The 24,159-nt window shown below is 44.8% G+C and overlaps 1 protein-coding gene across 3 annotated transcripts in view; it reads right to left on the bottom strand.

Moving 5' to 3' along the window:
* Window positions 1–24,159, bottom strand: part of MSH3 (mutS homolog 3) — a 2,767,116-nt gene that overhangs the window by 2,706,254 nt on the left and 36,703 nt on the right. For all 3 annotated transcript variants that reach the window (XM_069627552.1, XM_069627549.1, XM_069627550.1), the window contains exon 2: window positions 1,028–1,151. In XM_069627552.1, the coding sequence (XP_069483653.1) occupies window positions 1,028–1,151 (124 nt within the window). The remainder of the gene's footprint in view (window positions 1–1,027; window positions 1,152–24,159) is intronic.

Below are 24,159 nucleotides of genomic sequence, written 5' to 3'. Positions count from 1 at the left end.
CGGACTTCCTAAACTCTTCCAGATCTACACTACACTAAGTGGTTTGCCGTTGAAGCTCCATAGACCGGAAAACTGCTTAAGTATGGATGACTGTGTACAAGACCAGAAAAACATTGCAAGGGAAGTTCCACTGGCCCTCCTCTTTCCTATCTGGCTTACTAACTACCACACCTCAATTCTAGGCAGTTCTCTGCTTTAGGGCCATCCTCTCCCTCATCCTATTCCTTGCCTCGATACTCCCTTGTGTGCTTTGTACCACTAAACCATCACCCTCAAACCATCATCCAACCTGAATCAGCCTACGATTGCACTCAGCCCTCCCGTTAGTAGCACTGCCTACCACAATCGCCCATTTGCTAGGTTCCATGGCAGTAGTCCTCGCCAGGGGAGTTGCTAGGTCTGGAAAAGACCCGGGGCTAAGCTGATGTTAGAACTGTTGGGACTGGGGGCTAGCTAGTCTTTTGGCTGTAGCTCCTGAGATTCTATCCGGGGCTACAGCCAAATGATCAGGGGCTATAGCCCCCTTAGCCCCCCCCCCCTAGCAACGCCCCTGGTCCTCGCTAAACCCAGGGAAGGGGAAGAAGAGCTTGCCCACCAGTCTGGTGTTTTCCCAAGGCTCTCTTTTGTTCTTGACCCTTCAACTGTGTTGCCTCCTGCTCCTCGGACATGCTTTTTTGTGGATTCAGCACTTGGGTAGGCTTCACTTCTCTGTGCTTGAGCGAGGTGTGCAGTTGCTTGGGGGTTGGGATTGCTCTAGCATGAACACCTGTGCCAAGTCTGGCGAGTCTGTTCCTCAAAATATGATACAGTGCTACAAAATAAGTATACATTTTTACAGAGCTTCCACTAATACAAATTGTAGCCAGTAACTCTCTACTAAGAACATCTCCACAGTTTGCCATTCCGCTTTGGAAAACAAAAACATCAGGGGATATTAGAAGAATCATTAAGTATGCCACAAATAACAGGATTGAGAGAGCAACACTGCATAATCAGCAGTAAAGCAATCAAAGTATTTCTGACTGACCTGGAACAGTTATCCTTCCTTTATTACTTGCTCCATCTTCTTTACCCAAAACAGACTTGGCTCGCTTCTTACTAGGCTCATCATGCTTGCATGCCCTTTTCTGTTTCCGTTCAGGGACAGATCCCTAAATAAATAAAAAGGCAAATGTAAGCACAGTTGCACAATACGAAAAGCAGACCAAAAGAGGAGTTTGTAAACCATGAACAACAATGCATGCAGGAAGGAACAATAAAAACAAATGTAATCTCTCAATACACTTTTGCCTGCAAGGATCATGCATCTCAAACTTTAAAGGTAACAACTGTAGGAGAAGACTATGTAGCATTATGGAAGCCCAAACGTGCAAGAGAGGGAGCAGCCTCATGAAATGTTGCTCCTGCCACCAAATGCCTCTAGTAACGTCACTGGTCCAGTTACCTCCTGGGCCTTTAGTGCTGAGGTTACACTGGAGCCTGTGAGGGGTCCAGGGACGTCATTGGTCTCCCTTGCTACCCCTTTAATATTGACGCACCTGGGCTGTGGCCAGCGCCATGTGGCTCTTTGTTTCTGCAATGGCTGGCTTTCTTGTTCAGGCCAAAAACAGGGGGGTTACACAAGTGTAACACTTTGAGCAGTGACCCTAAATATGAAGGAATAGGAATGACAAATGTCTTTCCAAAATTCTATACAATGATTGATACTCATTAAAGGTTTATTTCAGGCACACTTCAGGGGCTGAGTCACTGGTTTAGTCTGTTCTTAAACAACTCAAATTCACAATTCAGACAAAAACATTTAGAGTAGAATAAGCATCCATTTCGGACAATGTATTTTGCTTTTCGCAAGCTGCAGTTCTAGAATGTTTTTTTCTGCCGTTGTCTCTCTTACGATCATCATAAGACATTCCATCTCGGTGTCCTCAGTCACTTGACAAATTCCTTGTGCCTGAAAGTTTGTGTACAGTGTAGAAATGTTTGACCATAGCACATAAAGTGGCCCTTGATTGCATTGTGCCACAATGAATGCTTTGTTGTAAGGTGTCTATCTTTCCTATCTCCATGGCAGCTGTTCAGGAGGTTTGTTTGCATGTATGAGGTAACGAGTGCCCAGAGTATGGGATGCCGTGTGAGTGCGCTGCTTTCCCTGTGCTACTCTAATTTCTTTAATACAGTTATGAACCCTCCCAATGGTATGTATTTTGCCAACCTCTGAAGCCTGAAAAGTAGATCCACGCAGGCTAGACATGTGGCCAACTTTGCACCAGAACTGCAGATGAAATGGCCTGCTGTTAAATCGGTTACCAATTTAATGGTATTCACTACAGAGTGTAAATTGCTTTTTGATTTTGAGAACATCCATACATGTAATTGCTTTTTTACTATAGCTGATAACATAGCTATAGCTGGTAAGACAGATCAGTGGTTGAGCGTTCACTGGTGTGATGTGTGTGAGATATGCAGGTTGCAGGTTCAAATCCGGGCAATGCCAACTCAGCCTTTCATCCTTCTGAGGTTGATAAAGGAGTACCAACACAGGTTATGTGATATTTTATGCATATTTGTTATTATACAGCACTTACGTGATTTATATATAACACATCATTATCATTTGGCCTTGGACGTCTGCTTGCATTCACAGTAATTTGGTAATATGGGCCTATACGCTGATATTAACGATACATATGGTGATCCATACTTGTATAACATGTATATCACATTATAGTGATATCGTAACCATACTTTTTTGTAGTCTACTTAGGAACAATGGTATGTGATGCCAATTCCGGGTTTGTCAAGGGGTGAAAGGTGTTTCATCACTTCCTGTGATGTGACTTTGGGGTAGGGTCAAATGACATCACTTCCTGTGATGTCATTATAGGTGAAGGATCGTGTGATGTCACTTCCGCTACCTCTGGCATTTTGGATAAATAAAGCTCCTGGAGAGGTCCTTCTCAAGAGAGGCCAGAGACCCTTTCCAAGACCCAATCACCCACATCTGTATTGGATTTAATTGATTTCATATTTTTGTCTATGGCCAAAGATATGCTTTTATTGCAGACAGCTGCTGCTGTTGTTGTTGTTGTGGACCTGGGGATACTATAGTCAAGTCGATGTAATTATGTCAGTGTGGTCACTTAGCCATATGAAACACATGGCACCTTCAATTCACCTAGACCAGTCTGAGTTCCTCTCGGGGAGATCTTCACCCTTAAACCTACGTAGGTTGTTTGCTGTGATGGCCCAACTTGACCTGGAATCACAGACTGTGGAAGCACTGTCAGATGCAGAGAAAGCCTTTGACTCTCTGTCGTGGAAATGTCCATTTGCGGTGCTGGAGAAAATGGGTCAATCAGGCTAATTCCTTATCTGTATTAGTCTGTTATATTCGCAATCATCCACAAAAATCTGTGCGAAGGGTAGATGTCCTGCCAGGCATAGGTACTAAATGGAGTTGCCCCCTGTTACCACTCCTCTTCACTATTGCTAATGAACCACTTGCTTCCAAGATTCAGCAGCTTCGTGCACATAGGGGTTTGGCTATGGGACAGAGATACATTATTCCCTTGTATGCAGACTATGTTCTGTTTTATTTTAAAGACCCTGTGAACAATCTTCATACGCACACTGTGATGCAGAATGCCGTCTGTTCAAGCAAGTTAGAAAACACTGCCTGACCCAGCAAGTGGGAATACACCTGAATCAACAGAATCAACCCATACAGCGAGTGCTGTAGGAGGCCCAAAGATTGGCAGGATCTCAGCCAGTAACACCCTGATACCGTGGAACGAGACTGCCATGGCAACTATCGTTAGAACAAATCAACCGTTCTTACCCATTCAGTTTCGAACAATGACACAGGTCAAACCCAGAATTATGTGGCAGACAAAGCCCCGCACATACCCATATCTTCTAGCCAATTCTTTTTGCCATCACATTATCAATATCAGACCGGTCCGGAAAAGGCTGTGGGACAAGTATCATGGCACACTCTCTCTGGAAACCCAAGGGGAGTGGGTGGATTAACGTGTTGGAACGGAAGCACTCGGAGATGTGAGAAACCTGAAGGTACTTTCACAAACCATTCCCCAGGGATCTTCTATTCAGGTGGCCAGGGAAGGGCCATCGTTGTTGGATCCCAACCCTGGTGGCAGACAAGTGAGTGAGGATTGAGGAGAGTGTTCCTGGGTTCGAGACATGGTATGCCCCCTTTCCTAACAATGACATATCCTACCCTTCCTCAGCCTTTATGGGTTATATACACTTCCAACCCATACTTCTCCATTCACACCTACCTGGTACGGACTTGTAGAAGAGGGGACTAGGAGCAATGCACTCTTCCTATGGGAAACACAACTCTAGTACTGGGATGAAGAAGAGGGGTGTGCAGACATCCACTACTGAAGGTTAGACATGTCCCGGTAATTGAATTTGTTATTGTCAGGCAATATCAGCCAACAACACGAGAGCGAGAGAGCGAGGCAACGACCTGCAAGACCCTGAGCCAGCAAGTTGCGTGATGGTGCAGGACCAGGAACCTGTGAAATTGAAGGAGGATAGCTGGAGCTGCTGAAAACCGAAAACCTCGGCCTCATCAATCTCACAGTGGTGGCAGGGGTGGGATTCGAAGAACGCCGGCTTGGAACCGCAAATCAAGACTCTTGCTGAGGGACAACAGCAGCAACAACAACAACAACAATTGATCCAAATGCGAGTCACCAAGAACAAGCCGATAGACCAGCGCTGCAACAATCTATCCAGTTACAGGCAGCCACGCAAGAAGAAAATCAGGAAGCAATCAGAGAGCTGGGAGAAGCCGTCAGTGCAACCCGGGTGCAACCCTCCATACCGCCCTCAATTTTACAGAAGTAGCAACCTGGTGAGGACCGAGTTTCTTTTTCACAAATTTCAAACGGATTGCGAGGGATGCCCAATGGCCACCAGAAAGATGGTGACATTACATGGCACCGCTGTTAACTGGCTCTATACAGTGTGCCTATCAAGCAGCAAACCCTATGGCAGACACCCCATATGGAGAGCTTAAGAAAACTATCCTAGAGCGTCTAGGTATGGATGACGAATCCTACAGGATCCGGCTTACAGGGACAAAGCTGAAGAGCGGTGAGACACTGACAATTGTTTTACCGCATTCAAGATTTAACAGAAAAGGTCTACAAACTCAGACAGTGTTTTGCTTTTCAAAGAATGCACAGACAAATCTCATTTCTCTCACCAATACACTGAATGAAAAACCTTGAATGCAGGGAGGTAATAGTTCATACATACACACTCTCAGCTAAATGATAAACATGGTCTTATACAGCCCTTTATTCATCACAAGCATACATGAATGAATAAATGCAACAAAACTCATAAGTGAATAACATGAATGAAAGAAATCTAAAAGAAAATAGATCACTGTTGGCGCAACTTTAAAGAATGCCCTCATCTTGCCAGAATCAGCTGAAAAAGCGCCAAAATCAGCCAGGCAGAGAGACATCAGCAGACAACAGGCTCAGAGCAAGGCGTCCCACCGCTGAGGTGAAGCTTTCTGTCTGACCATTCCAGTGCCCTGCCTTTTAAGCCCTCTGCGAAGTCGAGGTGGCATCTTCTAGAAACTTCTGGCCTGCCTTTTAAGCCCTCTGCGAAGTCGAGGTGGCAACTTCTAGAAACTTCTGGCCTGAGTCGCTGCTCATTCGCAATCCCTTTACGCCCCCGGGCCGGACTGACCTACAGTAACCTCAAGGAGCAAAACTCTTCCCTTTCTCAAGAAACCAGCAATAACAACTGTATAACTCATCCTCAGCTTTGACAATGTCCATGGGAACCTTATCAGGTACCAGCCTGCAGTTGCTTATTCCTGCCTTTTCACGCACAGTGCCCTTGGATGAGTAATGCAAACCAACTTAAGCAACGAATAACGTTGACAAAAAGTTTTCCAGTGAAATAGTACGAATGATGCTGAAAATAGGTTTATAGTTCACAGCAAGTGCAGCTTTCACTGAGGCATGGAGTGAATGTCCATTATGGCTTGGAGCACACCAGAATGCACTGCGCACCAGCACCATATTTTAGCTCAAAGTATTACAGACGGCCACTGTGGCTCAGATCTGAGACAAGATCTTGCTAGAACAATTTGCCAATGTCCTCCCACCACAGGTACAGAGGTGGGTGCACCATTATCATCGGCCCTCCCTTCAGGAGGCCACTGACATAGCTACAGCTTACCAGAAGGCAGGGTTTCTTCGACCCCTTTGTGGGAGTCCAAACAAGCCATTACCAGACCTCAACCCAGTCAAACCGCCTCTGTCTCATTGGTACTCTGGTGAACTCACACATGCAAAACCAGACTTCAAAGTTTCAGAGGTAGGTCTCACTCCAAGACAGCCACAGTGCTTCCAATGCAGCAAATGGGACTACACTGCCTGCTCTTGTCCGAAATGAGATAAACCAGAGCCTATGGAAATCGGCATGCTCCAAACACAGGAATATCGTAGAAGGTACCCTCCATATACCCTGGAAGGGACGGTGGACAGAAGACCCACCCAAGCGATGATCGACAGTGGGAGACGGCAGTTAGCCCACAAATAAGTACCAATGACAGTGTCTCCGATGTGCATATATATTCCCATTCGATGCGTGCATGGGGATGCAAGTCTTACTCCTCCCAGATGATAAAGTTAGGCGTTCATAACAAAATCAAAGGCATAAGAGCCGCAATTATGCCTGCCCTGCCTGCTCTGGACCTCATCGCGACAGATATGCCACATTTCCATGAAATCCTAGCCGAACAGGAATGGCTTCAGACGGCACCATTTGTCAATAAGGATATACAGAACACCCCTACACCCGATAGGAAATCCTGCAGCGAAGTATGGAACATAAAGGCTAAACGGAACCAGGCTCCAAAGGAACATATGTACAACAGAGTGGAAAAGGAATCGAGGAGCATATACCCTCCTTCAAAAAAGAAAACCAGATGGACAAGTCATTAAAGGAATGGTTCGGTCAAAATCTTTTATTGTCCCTATGGGTCAGCCATGTGTTTTTAAGCCCAAGTCGCACGATGTTTGAAAAGTTTCCTATGGACCTTACCCGAGTTCTCGTCCATTAAAACGCACGCGAAAACAGGCACCAGGGCGCTGCCATTTTGTGATAATCCTATCACTTAACCCATCACCCTGGCTGACCTGCTTTTGCGGCACTAAATCATATCCCCCGCCCCTGAGCCTGTCATCAGCAGACACGTACCGCCCATTTCACAACGCCAAAGCACGTCTCGTGTCAACAATCGCTGCACTTGAGCGAATGACGTGTCGCCATGGAAACGGCAGGAAGCCTCTTTACTCAATAAGTATCAACAGACCGTTTCACAACACACAGCAGCAGATTTTCGATTCCATTCCTCTCTCTGTGTTACTTTGAGTATTCAGTGACTCGTTTTTGTGCTCTGGTCAGCTACCTTTGCCACTTGTAGCCCGTGTGAACACCTGTACCATCGCATACATTATTTTAGTTTGTTTACAACACAATGGCTACAATAATTCCCTACATGTACGAGCCCGAGTATACCGAGGAGGAACGACTGGAAAGGGAAACACGCGAAAACGATGGGGCTTCGGACGGCAGTTGGTACGATGAATCAACGGATGAAGACACTGGACCTAGTCACATGGAGGGGCGTTTCCACCTGGTGCACATGCAATCGGAGCAAGCTAATGCCAACCGAAGAGGAGAACTGCTGCTGCTGTGAAAACTCGGGATGCGTGACCTACATCTCGGAAGGCGAGCCACGACCGCAATCCATCACCGAGCTTCCAGACTTAAGGGCAGCCTGCCTCACACGGTCCGTGTTGAGGATAATGATGGTGCTTATGCACGAACTTCGCGCAACTGTTCGTCCTCATAATCCGAGTAAGTATACTCTGCTTGTGATGCCACTCCTATTTCATGGTCTTCTACTATATCCAAAATTACATATACATATCATGTTAACGAATGAAAGTCGTTCAATAGTGTGCAGTCTCTTGATAGCATTTGTCCAACCTGAATGCCATTAGTTACAAGAATTGTCATTGACAACAAATGTTTATCTTGTTCATTTAAAAACAGTTTGTATCTTTCTTTTTCACAGGTGGTACCGGCTGGTGGCCTATCGTTCCTTTACATGGTGGCTTCACGGGAGGCTTGGACACCGCGTTCGAAGAGTAATACCCGCCTGTGCCGTTCATGCCATAAGATAAACTTTCCTGAGTGACAGCGGTCAGTACAGGGGATTTTCCCTCGCTGTGCTGCAACCTGACCTGTACAATGTGTAAAGTCTTGTATTTTTGTGCCATCAAAATAAGATACAAAATAAAAACACCACATAAATTTCAACAACGGTTGTTTCGATTTTTTAAATGAATGAAGTGTGTCTCCATTCAAGGATGGACGTCAGACATCTGTGCTCCGAATGGGCGAAAGTCAGGTCGCTGTGAAGCGGGGTGGTCACTATCTAAGCTAACATAATATATTCTCAATAATGCATGCACTAAATAACACTTGTTCAAAGTCTTTCAGTAGGTTATGTCTCTATAAAAGTCACACATATATCTATACTATCAATTAACACACTGGTTGAAGTGTGGGTCTGTGCTCACAAGAATCTCCGGTATGTGTCATTTGTTATTGATGGGCAACGATATACTGTGGTAGGGGTCTAATGTTAGTTGGGGATCTGCTAGGTGGGCATCATGGCTTGGTCAGTGGTCTGGCACATGAAGAGCATACCTTGCAGGGACACAGGGTCAGAATGGCAGCAAGTTTCCACTGGCGAGGGTGCGTGGGCAAGGACACGTTTGTGGAGATGAACGAGCTATGTGCTTAGTTCAGGCTGGTTTACATGCAGGACAGTGATCTCAGAGGAAGATTGATGTGTTACATTTATTAGCTGTTGTAAATGCCTCCAGAGTTTTCCAGTCAGAGGGGGAACGAGGGTGGGGCCCATGTGCTCTGCGCGCTGTACTATCGCAGTGAGGCCTGGTCACCAAGATGGAGTCGAAAGAGGGTTCAAAAATGGATGCCCCGTGTCCTGCTCAGTGGTCCCATCTATGCGAATGTCAACCAAAGTTAACATCACATAAGGGGAAGGGGCGAACCCACTACTGGAGGCACTTGGTCCAAGTTTCTACTGAGAAGTAAAGGATGAGAGGTGCCTGAAGGCCCCTCGCTCCCACACACTTCCCTGCACGCCCACCGGCCGATCCATCCACCCCCCCCCTCCCCTATCAAAGGCATTTCACACCCGTGGATGAGCGCTGCCATGGTGTGCTGTCAGGAGTGATAACAGCCAAGGTGCCAAACACCATGTACACTTCAAAAGGTATCCCACGCCAAAGGGGCAATCGCTCACATGGCCTCCTCAGACCCCGTGTCTGCAGGCAGGCCTACCCCGAGGCAGGCCGCCCCCTGGAAACCACATAATACCACGACATACACACGTCATTCATTCACCAACAGACCCCCGTTTCTAATACTTTATAAACCACTTGATATGTCTCATGACAACATCTTTGTGCTTTGCAAGTCAACTCCTGAACGTTCTACCTGAGAAGCACTGAGATGTAGGCTAATCTGCTCGTCGTCGTGCCATCTATGACCGCTTCGAGCAAACTCGTCAGTGTGCTACCTGTGGCCATCTACCGGTTCTCCTGCAAAATACTGCTCGGCTTGCTGAATCCAACTGTTTGTTGGTCAAGGTAAGGCCATGTATCCTAGTCATTTCGGTCATTTTTAAATTTCTATCTATTTGCGATTAGAGTACCCAATAGTGCTATGTTCATTTGGCTCATTGCTATTGACTTGAGTTTCAATTGTTATCTATCGATAGATCTACTTATTTTCATCTGTGTCAATTGTCATTGAATTGCATCCTTCGGGGGTCCAGTCTACAATGTAAGCATGTTTCCTTCTCGTGCAAGACAGAACATCCAAGGGACGAGTCACATGTTCAGAGTTTAGTCACATCATTTACAAATTTCTGCAACCTATGCAAACACTAAGCCGCACATGATGAACTGGTATAGGTCCGGCGAGTAAAACTAACTTTGCATTGAACATTGTATGGTTAATTTACTTTTGTATCACATTTTTATTCATCAAGAGTGTTTAATAATGTCGATATTTACTTTTCAGAATTTTCAACAATGCCTGCCTGTTCGATTAGCGGTTGCCCTTCGAAGACCCATGCTAAATCTGAAGGCACTACAATGCATGTATTCCAGAAAACTGTTGATCGAATAAGAGAATGGGTCAGACATTGCAGAAATCCACTGCAGGAGCTTGATAGTAGAGTCCAACAAGTCTTTGAGGACAAGAGGGGTGATCGATACCGTATCTGCAGCCGGCACTTTCCCTCGAACATGTACGCCACATCTTGGGTAACAAAGAAGAATAAACGGCGAACGACACGAAAATTGCTCGCAAACGCTATTCCCACTCTATTCGTCCACATTCCGTCACTGGTGAGTTAAGTGTCCGTTTTTAGCTTTAGGCCTTGCGGTAGTGTGTAGGTAGCCAAATGGATTTATTGATATTTTAGGTGTTTTTTCCAATTTGTAATACTTTCGACATTGATATGAATGTATAGCTTTTTGAATAATGACATTTATCAATATATTATTTTTAGATTTCATAACCCACAAAAGAAATCTATATATGGGCACAGGGAACTGTGCTATATTGCGAATTTTCAGATGCATTACTCAAGTATTCTGTCTCCTTACATGGCAATTTTAAATATTGGCATTTCATTATCAAACAATAATTTACCTTTACAACTGCTCGACTATCCCTTGAATCTGAAGCAAGAACATTCTACTTCCGTGACGTGCTCGCAGTTATCAACCACTTCTAGCGCGTATCAGGTAATCTTACGTGGCTATTCCGCTACAGACTTGTTTTATGCATGTCAAGTAATAGTTATGTATCGTGTGCTTATTTTACCAATTGTTTGGTTAGTGCTTTCCAATTGATATAGTTGTCGTCCCCTGGTGTTTGTTTTCAGTTATAATTAGTGTTATCCATACTAATGCAAGTACTGTCTTTCAGGGAGATGCTGAAGCGTCCACCACATTGACAACAGCCCTAGATGTTCTTCAGCAGCACGAGGTATGGATACTGACAGCTCCGTCGACCGTGATCATCAGGACTGGAACACTTGTCGTTTGTTCTACACCATGTTTCATTCGTGGTTAGTCATTGTTATGTACCTGTGCGGTCGACCCAAAGTGTGCGTTATGTTTTCAATATTGGAATCCTTACTAATGCAAATACTAGGTTTCAGGCAGTTGTTGAAGCGTCAACCCCCGCACTTGATGAGGAGCCTGACATTCAAGTAATTCCAGGGGAAGTAGAAGCGGGACCATGCAGTTACGAATCGGCGCAACAGCTTTCGGAAGTGCGCACTACATTTACAACATCCCTAGATATTCTTTAGCATCACGAGGTATGGATACTGACAGCTCCATCGAGCGTGATCATATAACGTGATTCCATTTGCTATACGTTCTTCCCTATTAACGCAAGTACTGTCTTTCAGGGAGACGATGGAGCTTCCACTACAATCACAACATCCCATTTAGATCATGCAGATGTAAAGAAATTGGAGAAATAAGTCGATTAAAATCGGATCATATTTAAATATTCCTTGATTCTTTTAGACAAAGCATCATTTGTGGTCATCTCTTTATATGTACCTGTGTCGTCGACCCCATGCTACAGAAAATAGTCGTTGCAGCGCAACAGGAAGGGAAGAGATGCGGAAACGAATCGGAGCTACAGCGTGCAGATGTTGAAGGTCGAGTCAAAAAAGTTGCAAAGAAAAGAAACAAAAATAAGGTTAGTTACAATCAGTTCATAACTTTAGAATTTTTTTTGTGCTGGGGACTATTTTATGTTTTTTTCCAGTCAATTGTACTATACTTTATCTTGTGTTTAAACTGAACATCCCTTTTCCAATCTGTCCCTTAGTTACCCGTGGGTGTACAAACTATACATACACAGACAGTGAAGCGAATGAGAGATGTTGCTTGCCAGACCATTTACACTATGGAGGAACTATTAATTCAGACGCCGCGTGTTGAGACTAGAGATGCTCATGTCCAATGGCCAGAACATGAAATGAATGTGTCCGGAGAATCCAGTAAAGTTGTAATGTACCATTGCTACAGTGCGACTGCAACACCACAAGAAGAGGATACTGAATGTATTGAAGATAGCTCTGAAGTAGTCGCAGATCAATTCACACAATCTACACCCGCCAAAAAAATGCCACCCAAAAAGCTCTCGACAATGTTGTGTTCTCCCATCAATGTTGAAGTAACAGATGTTGAAATGACAGCGAATGAACCAGCAGCAGCATTCACCAACGCATCAGAACCTGATATCGGCAATATTTCTTTCAATGCTGCTGATATGTCCTCAACGATGCAGTCCGAAACAAGTGTGATGCCGGATGACAGTCTAATGAAAGAGGGCAAATACATAGTATTCAACAGTTGTTTGATGGCTATTATAAGTATGCTGAAATGTGGGCATTCCGTCTGAGGGAAAGTATGTCGGAAGCCATTGATTCATGTGACTCGTCAAAAACAAGGCAGTAACGTCACAATACATACCGCCTGTAGATTAAATCATACATTCTCATGGTCTGCACAACCAATGCTGGGGAAACTGCCAGCAGGCATTGTACTGTGTGCAGCTGCATCACTTTTTAGTGGCACCAGTTTTAGAAAGTTAAAGTCTTTCTTTCAGTTTGTGGGACTCCATTTCATTTCGAAAACGCAGTACTACAGATACCAACGTGATTATCTATTTCCGGCCATTAGTGATGCTTGGAAAATTGAACAATTGTCTCTAGCAAGTACATTCGAAGGCAAACGATTCAGGCTAGCCGCGATGGACAGTGCGACAGCCCTGGATTTTCTGGCAAGTACTGCACCTAGCACTTTCAGGACATGGATAGTAAGAAAATTGTGAGTTCGGTGGTCGTGCAGGTGTCCCAATGTAAATCCTCAGTGGCCATGGAGAAACTAGGATTTATAAAATAAGTGGAATATCTACAATCGAGGGGAATGCACATCGACCTCATAGCCACGGACAGACACGTTTCAATTGCCAAGACAATGAGAGCAGTTCCCACATATTAAACATCAATTTGATGTATGGCATCTTGCTAAATCAATCAATAAGAAAATCTCGGCTGCAGGGGAAAAAAAAGGTTTGGAAAGTATTTCACAGTGGTCCCAGTCTATCAGCAACCATCTTTGGTGGAGCTCCAAAACTGGTGAAGGGTCAGTGGAAATCCTACTTGAAAAATGGCGGTCACTGATGCACCACTGTAACCAACGTTCACCGCTGGACAGAAAACCTACATTTCCACCAATGTGAACATGGCCCTTTGTCCCCAGAGGAGGCACGGAAGAAGAAGTGGTTGGTTCCATCTTCACCCACACACAAAGCCATTGAGAAGATTGTTTTCGATAAAACTCTATCAAGAGATTTGAGGGGGCTGACAGAATCCTGTCACACAGGAGGTTTGGAAGTGTTCCACAATATGTGCCTAAAGTACAGGCCAAAGCGCTTGCATTTCAGCATGCAGAGCATGAAATATAGGACTTTACTTGCAGTATTGGCCCATAACGAGAATGTGTGCCGTGAACAATCTAGAACTACAGGTAATGTAGGGATGCTTCGCTACATAACTGCCCTTGCAAAAAGAAGTAAGCAATGGGTGACCAAACCAGTCTATGAGGAAATGGAGTTCGACTTTGTTAAAGGCCTTATTGTTGCTGTACTCGAGAAGCACAGATATGGAATTTTAAGCGTTTCTGTGCAGAGCACTGATGCATTGCCACCAAACATTGCCACTGTGCCATGTCCACCCAAAGAAGAAGTCGTTGAGAAGTACAAATCCCGGTTTAAACCATTATAATCTGATTGTCTTTTTGTAAAAAAAAAAATGTTATTGTACAGTGTACATACAAAGTATGCAAACCCTAACCCCTACCTTCACCATCCTGGGTGTCGAACAACCTGGGTGTCATCTTTGACTTCTCTCTGTATTCACCTCATATCGCTGACCTTGTCAATATGTGTATGTATATATTTTTGTTGAAGTAATTAAGTTTCGCAATCTCATGTAAATGCTGCGCACTGTTAACCAATTAGAGGCTTGCGTATTGCAAATAATAATTAAAAAAAAAATAATAAATCTCACTTTCAACTCAACTCCTCGGGTACTTTATACTTTCCCTGACCTTCCCCAAAAAGTCAATATCCCCATAGTTCTGGTTCTCTAGGGCTGCAAAGCTCACAGACAACGAGGACAAAATTGGGGGCCTTAGAACGCGCCAAGCGAGCCGTTGCAGATGGGAGAGAAGCCAGTTCGCGTTTGCACATTGAGGCCCAGTACATAGATGGATTCGAAAATTCAAGTTCTCACAGATGGCTTTATTACGGGATGTTGCAAAGTAAGAATGTATGCTCATTTCGAGTGAAGGTCAGCGGCTTTGATTTTCAGCTTGCGGCCTGAAGAGGCCCACAACTCGCACTGGCAGTATAAGGTTCTATTGTTTTTTGACCTTGAGAGACAGGGACCATGCTGAAAGGACTTCATTTGAAGGAGGTGGGCAATAACGTAAGAGACGATAAGGCAAAAAATTTGGAAACTAGACCGAGTTTCATGTTAGTTCAGTATACGAAAAATCGTGGTCACGAGCACAGTGGGATTTACGGACTGCATTACGCAGAGACACAATGGAAATTGCAAATATAATGTAAGTAACTCTTTAGCCGCTATTATACCGGAATGAAGAATTAATGTATGGATGAATGAATGAACGAAGAGCAAGTAAAACGTTTGTGGGATCGTCTTTGTACCGGGCACATGGGCATGCAGGTCCACATTCCACACGCATGTAGACAGTCGTTTCTCATTGTGTGTTAACCTCGATTTATTTCGTTAGTTTTCGCATTGATTTTAGAACCGAACATTCTCCATTGCACTATCCTTGCAAGCAAATAGTTTCGAATCGGCCGTAATAAATAAAATGAATAATTGTAATAAAGATAGGCTGGCGAGACTATTTATAATTTTTATGTTTTCAAAACAGGTATATCCTACCCTACTGCTACTGCCACCAGTTTCAGACCCCGGCAGGTGGTTTTCAACCGCCAGCTGCAGCTTCTCGTAAACAACTGCACCACTTTGACGATCTTATGGGACGATCGCCAAGGGCCCATATGCCCTTACGCGGTACTAGCGGCTAGAAGCAACATATCAACCTTTACACTGGCCTAGTGCCTAGTTGATGGAACAGCCTTCCGGTTCACCGTGCGACCAAAGTGCTTCTTTTAACGAAAACCAACACCCTGTGTACCATAAAGGAACAGCGCGTGACTCACGATAAAACGGAACAGCATTTGCGGATAGAGAGAAAAGAAAAAAAAAATATCAAATTCCGATTTAATATGCCAATTGATGAATATTCTATAAACGTTTAATGTCAAATAAATGTACTTTACCAAATGTACCATGTTGCTGTTTGATTTTAAAGTACAGTTTCATATTCCGAATTGTGGCGCGATGTGTTGCGAGTTGATCTGTGTTGGTTTCCGGGTTCTGTGTGAAGTCGCGTAGAAGACGACTAGACGCGTTTGCCTACGCAGCACAGTAACATCACGGAGAGAGGCGGGGAATATGAATGTTTTCATAATGTCACGCTCAGGGGCGGGGGATATGATTTAGTGCCGCAAAAGCAGGTCAGCCAGGGCGATGGGGCAAGTGATAGGATTATCACAAAATGGCAGCGTCCTGGTGCCTGTTTTCGCGTGCGTTTAATGGACGAAAACTCGGGTAAGGTCCATAGGAAATTTTTCTAAAATCGTGTGACTTAGGCTTAAAAACACATGGCCGACCCGTAGGGACAATAACATTTTTTGACTGAACCATTCCTTTAAGGGGTGCAGCGGTACCCGAGAACACGCAGGAACCACATGAAACAACCCAAAGGGATATCCTTGGTTCAAGGAAAAAAAACAGGTTGCACTAGAGTAACAATGGGTCCGGATCAGAAAGAAAGATCAGCTTTTAATACTGAAGTCATACTGAGCAACTGTAATGCAACTGGCATATGGCCATGCAGCAGGAGGCCACATGGCAGAGGAGAAGACACAAAAGAAGATCTTACAAAGGTTCTACTGGCCGGGTATATACAGTGAAGTAACCAGGTATTGGCAGAGATGTCCCACATGTCAATGGAACAGCCCCTCTATACACCCCAAGGTACACCTACAGACAATGCCCCTTATGAAGGAACCATTCCAAAGGATAGAAGTGGATATCTTCGGACACTTGGAGCCAAGTAGTCATGGATAATTATACTTGTTGGTAGTCAATCGACTATGCTACCAGTTACCCTGAAGCATTTCCCATGAGAGGTTAAGTCAGCTAACCAAGTGTAGGACTTATTGCTACCATATGTTGCCCTGGTCGGTATACTAAAAGAAATCATCTCAGACCAAGGTAGTAATTTTAGGTCTTCAGTAATGAAGTAAGCCTGTCGCACTTTAGATATAACTCATTTGCGGACCACTGTTTAATCACCCACAGACTGATGGGCTGGTGGAGAGATATAGTCAGGCAATAAAGCAGATTCTGAAAAAAGGCAACGGAACCTCATGGCTGCAACTGGGACAGAGCCCTTCCATGAGTGTTGATGTTTAACGTGACACCACTCAATCGTCTACTGGGTTTTTTCAGGTGATCATCTAGAACGGTATTTGGCATCATAAATGATGAGTGGGAGACCCAGGAAGGCAAAACACTAACAGAATACTTGAACGATCTAAACGCTCATCTAGAACACCTAAGAGACCTAGCACAGAACAATTTAGGACACTTCCAGCAAAAACAGGAAGAGCAGTATAACAAGCGCAATCGGATGAGGAATTTCCAGATCAACCATTAAGTACTGGTCCTCCTTCCCACTTATGTTATAAGGTCTTTGTACCGCGCACCGTCACCAATGGAACTGGTCCCCAGGCGCACTAGCGGATCTGTAAATGATAAGGTGGGATGGGTTAATAAGGTGAAGAGGGAGTAGGATAGTGAGAGGAGTGGTGTTCTGTTGGCAGCTTCAACTTGGTATACACCGGGTGCTGAGCTTTGGTGCGGGTATTGCGCCGGTGTAAGTCCGCATGTGCTGTTGGTCGGGCTTATGTGTTGTTGTAGTGTTGTAAAGTGCGTGCGGTTTGTTGTGCGAGAGATGGTTGTGTGAGTTTTTTTGAGTGAGATAAGTATGCAGAGAGTTTGAGCTTATATCGGTTAGTGGGTTACCTGACCTTTAGCAGGCTAACATTCACAGTTTTGTCTAACTGTAGCACTTGCTGACCTTCACAATCTTATCTAGATGCTACGCAGTCTAATGTTCACAATTCTAAGTGTGGCACATGCTAACATTGAAGTTTCATCCGAGTGCGGGCATGCCATCCTTCAATCAAAATCCTATCTAGATGCGACGCAGGCCAATGTTCACAATTCCATCTAGGTGTGGGCATGCTAAGATTCACAAGCTTATCTAGATGCTACGCAGGCTAATGCTCACAATTCTATCTAAGTGTGGGCATGCTATGAGAATACAATGCTTGCTCGATGGAGGGGACCTTATGTGATCAAGCAAACTGTGCCTGGTAAATTACTGGGTCAGTCAGCCCAACCGGAAAAAGAAAGAACAGAACCATCACAAACTTTCTCAGGTAATGGAAGAAAGTACCCATCACTCTAGCACAAGCCGCAAACTTAAAGAATGAGCAACAGAATAGACACACTCGGATGAACTCCAAGGGCTCAAAGATGTCCAATGGGGAGCAAACATGTCAAGAGAAAAACAAGACTCACTCATACAAAAGCTTGGAAACCTGGTCTTCTCAGGCATACCAGGTAGGACAAGTCTAGTGGAACACACCATCAAAATGGTACCTGAACAATGTGTCCGACTTCGACCTACCGCATACCCAGGTCCAAGAGATCTGAGGTGAAGATGGAAATAGGAGACATGCTGAACTTGGGTATCATCGAAGAGCCTGTGGTGTTTGCCCACTGTCCTGGTTCCCAAACCAGATGGGTCTACCCCTTTTTGGATGTACTTCAGGCAACTCAACGCTATGTATTCCTATGATGCATATCCTATGCCCAGGATCGATGAGCTGTTAGAAAAATGTTCAGGCACATGATATGGCCAGATTGCACATTGTTATGCTTGATCTAAAATGGCGCTGGTGCGCAATGTATTCTGGGAGCGCTCGGAGCCATGATGGATATTTACTTCATACCGCAGTGAAAAGCTGCACACATTTTGCTGAGTGTTAGATTTACGGTGCCGAGAAAAACATGCTTTCCAAGCCTGGTATGCGGTCAAGGACATTTTGTCTGGGAAAGCTACCTTTGTTATGGTTTGCTACTGTTCTCCGTGGAGCGTGTTTTTAGAGAAGGGAGGCACTGCGCTTCTTGGGGGGAGCTCTCGATTGACCCAGCTGGCAACCGACGGCTGTTCCTCAAATGCGCAAGTGCAATTTCCAGAAGGTTCGAGAATTGACTCCCCTTTGTGGAGTGTGTATATATGCGGAAGCCCGGAGGTGGTCAGGTGAGACTTCAGCCGGAGAGGGACGCTTACGTCCGGCCTTCCTGTGAGCTATGGTACTCTCGGCCTGGCTATTCCCGGGGTCTTCCAGCCGCTTCTGGGCGAGATGAGGAATTCTGTTATGCTCACAGTGATGCATTTCCTTTTGAATTCTTTATTTCTTCTGTGATTTATGTCCATATTATTTTTGTGAGTCATTTCTATGTATTACTGAGCTTTGAATAAATAGCCGTATAAGAGCTGATTATCTTCTACGAGTGCGTGGCTGTGAGTTATTGTGTCTGTCTACGTTCAAAGTATTTGCTCTGTAATTGCATTGGTGAGTTATGTTTGTTCCGTGCACTTTGGGGAGAGCAATACACACATCAACCCGAAGACGGTGCTTGGGGCTTAGCAAACAAAGTATCTCGGTTATACCGTGGGTCGCAGAGTCATCACCCCTCAAGTAACAAAAATAAAAATCCTTCAAAACCTTCCTCTTCGCAACAAGAGAGAAAGAAGGGCATTTTTAGGATTCGTCGGTTACTACTGGTGTTTCATCCTGCACTTCTCATCTATTTATTTAATTATTTTATTGTGCATTTGTAAGGCACTTACACATCAAGTAAATTGTGTTTCAAAGCGCCCGCAGGGCAACAGGGAGGGAGCATGGAAGTGAAAATCAAATAACAATGAAAGAAAGAGGCAGACTTACTATGCCTTGTGAGCATTCAGAACGTGCAATTGCAGCCCCTTTAACCAGCGCTCTCGAAGCCAACCACATTGGAAGGCTCAGCGAAGACCAATCAGCAAATTTTGGTCTTTCAAAGACTAGTGGACATATTTTCAAAACACCCTTGCTACAATGTCTGGATTTCAACCAACCATTATTTTTACAAACGGACGCCTCTGGCTGCGGATTAGGTGCTGTCCTCTCACAGCGGGATGCCGAGGATCTACATCCCGTGGCCTTCATCAGCAGGAAACTCCTTCCGCATGAGACGCACTACTCAACCACTGAGAAGGAATGCCTGGCTATCAAGTGGGCCATAGAATCTTTCCGGTACTACTTGCTTGGACGACCTTTCACGTTGTATACCGGCCATGCGCACCTCCAGAGATTGGCAGTACAGAAGGACTTGAACCCTTGAGCGTTGCGCTGGTTCCTCACTCTCCAACCTTTTGACTTTGACAGTACACAAACCAGCCGGTTTCCAGGTCATTGCTGAACATGAATCCTGTCTGCTGGGTCAGCCCACAGGGCTGCCTCCCTTGGTGGGGGGTTTGTGATACAGAATGCTGCCTGACCCCACAATTCGGAATACATACATCTGACCCCACAAGTCAGAATACACCAGGATCAACCCATACCCCATAAGGAGAGTGCTGTAGAAAGCCGAAAGATTGGCGGGATCTCAGCCGGTAACACCCATATACCGCGGAACAAGACTGCCATGGTAACTATCGTCAGGGTGTATCAACAGGTCCTACCCCTTCAGCTTAAAAAAAGAAAAAAAAAAAAGAAAAATGACAAGGGACAAAACCCCGAATTATGTGGCAGACAAAGCCCCGCACTAACCCGTGGCTTCTACCAAATTCTTTTTGCCACCATGTTCTCCATATCAGACAGATCCGGAACAGGGTGTGGGAAAGGCATCATGGCACACACTGTCTGGTTGAGTAACGTTTTGGAACGCGAGTACTCCGAAGGTTTACCGGGATGTGATTGGTCTCCGGGGGAACTGCCACAAGATAAAAGGCGAGCAAGCTGATACGTTGAGTCTTTTCTGCTATTCCCTTCAAAAGAGCAAGACAACGAAGGACCCGATACGGAAGCTTACCAATAGGCGCATTAGTGGTGCGAGAAGCCGGAACAGGAGAAGCCAAGCGTACAGACTATACTGCTGGCAGTTTCTGCAAAACCCCTGTATATGCGATTCATCTGAATAAAGGAATTTGTTTTCTCCATCCGCCTCCGGCCTCATCAATCTCACACTCACCAATAGATGGTTAAGTTTGGTCTATATTCTGGTCTAGGCATCAACTGGGCAAAATCCTTGCTCTTTCTACTCACTAATACACCTCTAGGCCTTAGCAATATAGGAGAATATAGATGGGAACCAGAATCAGTAAGGTACTTTGGAATTCTATGGAGTATAAACCAAAACAAACTCCTACCACATTATCATTATGCCTTTTTGGACTCTGTTGGCCATACGATTCAAGATTCTAGATGGAATTTGGCCAACTGCGATAAATTGAGTACAGCTAGCCTGGTTCCCAAGATAACACAAGTCTGCTGGGAGGTTATAACTCGCATTTTATAACAAGACGGTGTGGCTGCACTGGAAACGGAATTGTACTATGGGGTCACACAGGCACACAGGCTCAATTTGCATCCTATTGAATGTTAGGTTCTCCACTTTATTCCTATGTCTAAAAAACCTCTGTACACCACTACTTGCTCTTACTATCAGGCCGCACCGAGGACACCTGTACTGCTGATGCCTGGAAGAAAATGCATAGATGTTGAAACTTTGTCTGTATATCCTTGAATGCGACAGGGGTTCTAGAAATAAAACCAACATCTGACAGGTGGATTGGACACTCATGGAAGAGGTTGGGTATAACATTCGTTTGAGATATATATCCAGAATGGCAATTTGTCACAAACAATTTGTGGCCAAGGATGGGGGTGATTTTTGTTCAGACTCTCAATTTCTCTGCATCGGTGAAGCCTTCCCAGCTCTGTGTCCTAATTTCCTACAAAAGCTGGTTTATTATCCTCATTATATATTGTTGCTTCTGGGAGAACTTTGGTGTGTGTGTGTGTGTTGGGAGGGGGGGAGGAGGGAAATGGGGCAGACAACTTGTTTCTGCAATATATAAAAATGGTACAGGATCTGCCCCCCCCTCACACCCCTACCACCCATCTAACAAACTCAAATGGGAGTATAATGCTGGTAGATAAACTGACTCCTTGTAGAAAAAGTGTCTCTGGATAATAAGCATCCACGAATACAATTTAAAATTCTACACCAGGCAGGGATAAAAAAACAAACATAATAGCAAGTTGCAAGCTACTAACCAGGCATAAAAAGTCATTAGCCCCATCCATACAACACATACATAAAGCACACAATGTCTTACTCGCCAAGAGTCACTCTACCCAATGGCTAGTGGAGAGTGCACATTTTGAGCCCCGACACCAGCCATATATTACCCAGGTAAGACAAGTTATTTCCTCAAGCGATGGTGAATGTCTTAAATGGCAAATGGATAACACGTTATTTTTTTAACTTAATGTGGTCCTGTCCATTAATACAACAGTGCTTGTCTGTAGTCCTCTCGAAGATTCTGGCTATGCTATTTCTCAAGATCCCCTGTGCTGTTTATTGGGTAGATCCGAAGGCCTGTCTAAAGACAGTTACAGGTTGTCAACATTTTGTATTGTTGGAAAAACATTTTTATGTCATGGAACAATAAATGAGTACCAGTGGAAATTGATTGGATGAAGTTAAATGAGTTAGTCTGCTGTTGTGAAGTGGAGAGACATTTTTTCGAATGACCTTCTGTGAGACATTGTCATCGAGGTGTGTGGATATTGTGGCAAACCAGAAGCAAGACTCGGACCAGAGTACACTATTTAACTGTGCTTTATTCTACATACGAAGGGAAATTGCCTCACTGGCCTTACTGCTAAAAGGGGATTCCCTGGCTATGAAACTAAACTAAGGTGCACGTCAAAATGTCAGAGAGAAAAAAATAACAGTCCTCCATCCTAACCTGTCTAACTATCTGGCCCTACCACTAGAAAACAAACAAAAGAAATAGGCTTTCATCGTGGGGTTTTGTGAACACCTCCTAGCTGACCCACTCTTCTTCAGACAGGTCTTATGCATTAAAGATTGTGCCAGGACACGTTCTCATAAAGCCAATCACGATCGCTCTCAGTTCATCGTATATACACAATACAGTACAAAGCCACACATTTCTTTATCACTCAATTCACCAAAAGGTTTCATTCCTTGTATCCAGAGGGGTATTTCACTTATCCTCTTCCAACAAGGTCTCACGTTAAAGTCCACCTCGAAACCCTCAAGTTTTCCCACTGTGGGGTAGTGTGGATGTAACACTTTGCAATTCAATATTCTCAATGTTACCAGTTCCTGTGTCCCTCGGGCCCCCTCGACCCCGATGTCGACTTGGCACTGCCTCTCTAGCCCCTTGTTTTACCTTCTAGTGGTTTTCTGGCAGAGATGGCACCCCTTTCTCCTGTTGGTACTTGGCAATACGATTGTGATTTTCCAGTCTTGTTTTATGTTACTTCGACTCCGAGGTCCTGATTTAATCTGATGTCGGTCTCCTTGGCTGTTAGAGTTTGGTATTTGGATTACCCCCTAGTTGCAATCAACCGCCCAAGCCCTTCTTCCTGAGAGGCCCGTGCACCTGCTTTCGTGCAGTGCTTCTGCCTGGGAGGGTTGTGGATGCCTTTATCAGAGGTGTTCTCTCCACCTGCCATTGGGTTTCTTTTCATTGTAGCAGACTTCTCGCGGCCTCGCCGGTACTCGGGGTTCCAGCTCTTGCTCAGATTCTCAGCACAGGGTTTGAGGCGCTGCATTCCTCGATTCGGCTGCGTTTCGCGGGCTCCGCGCCCATCACATCCGCTGCGTGGTCCCACCTCCACGCAGTCTCTGCTCTGTGCTCCAGCACAGAGGTCTCACTGCGTGTGTCCTCTCCTGCCGTTCAGCTCTGCCGCAGGGAGTCTCCTCCTCAAAGTGAGGATTTCAGAGCTTTTATAGGCATCTCTGATGAGTGGTAACAGGCTTCTGAATATAAGATATCGAGTCTGAGGCGGGTTCAGCAGTGGTGTCAGTCACACAAAAAGGCTTGATCACCTTTACAACTTCTGTGGTCCCCATGTCGGCTGTGTGTGCATATTTTATATGTTTCTTACCTTACCCCAGGAGTCCTCGTCCCCAAAGGGGGCAGTCACTCCCACTGAGGTCTCGCTTGCCCAACCCCTAGGGAAGAGTCTTGGGGAGCGGGCTCACCTCCCTACCCTCAATGGGGGTGGCTCCCTCTTGGGGAGAAGGGATGACTACCCTGGCTTCATCACATTATCTTTTAGGTGTACCGTCTTACTCGGACGAGCCCTGAATCTACAGGTGAAGCCCCCATGCCAGCACTTGATGATTGTTATTAGAAGCATGCTAATTGTTGTTGGATGGTTTGACCCACTGTACAAGCAGTAATGTATTACAGGGAGAACTCTACTGTCCTTTTGTTAACATTAAATAATATACACGTTATCCGAGAAATGGTGATGTTTTTGATGCATTGTTATTTGCAGTGATCTTTAAATGAATTTAAAAAATAATATGGCAACTCCGATACGAAATCACATCATTGTAAAAAGGTTCACTATACCGGTGTCTAAAGAACGAGTGGTCACTTCCTGGTGTGGTTATAATACAGTAATATAAATTTCAAG

The sequence above is a fragment of the Ambystoma mexicanum genome, chromosome 6p (genome assembly GCF_040938575.1).
Source record: "Ambystoma mexicanum isolate Mex_15411 chromosome 6p, UKY_AmexF1_1, whole genome shotgun sequence".
NCBI lineage: Eukaryota > Metazoa > Chordata > Amphibia > Caudata > Ambystomatidae > Ambystoma > Ambystoma mexicanum.
Note: the sequence above shows the minus strand (reverse complement) of the source record. Positions and strands in the feature narration are given on the sequence as shown.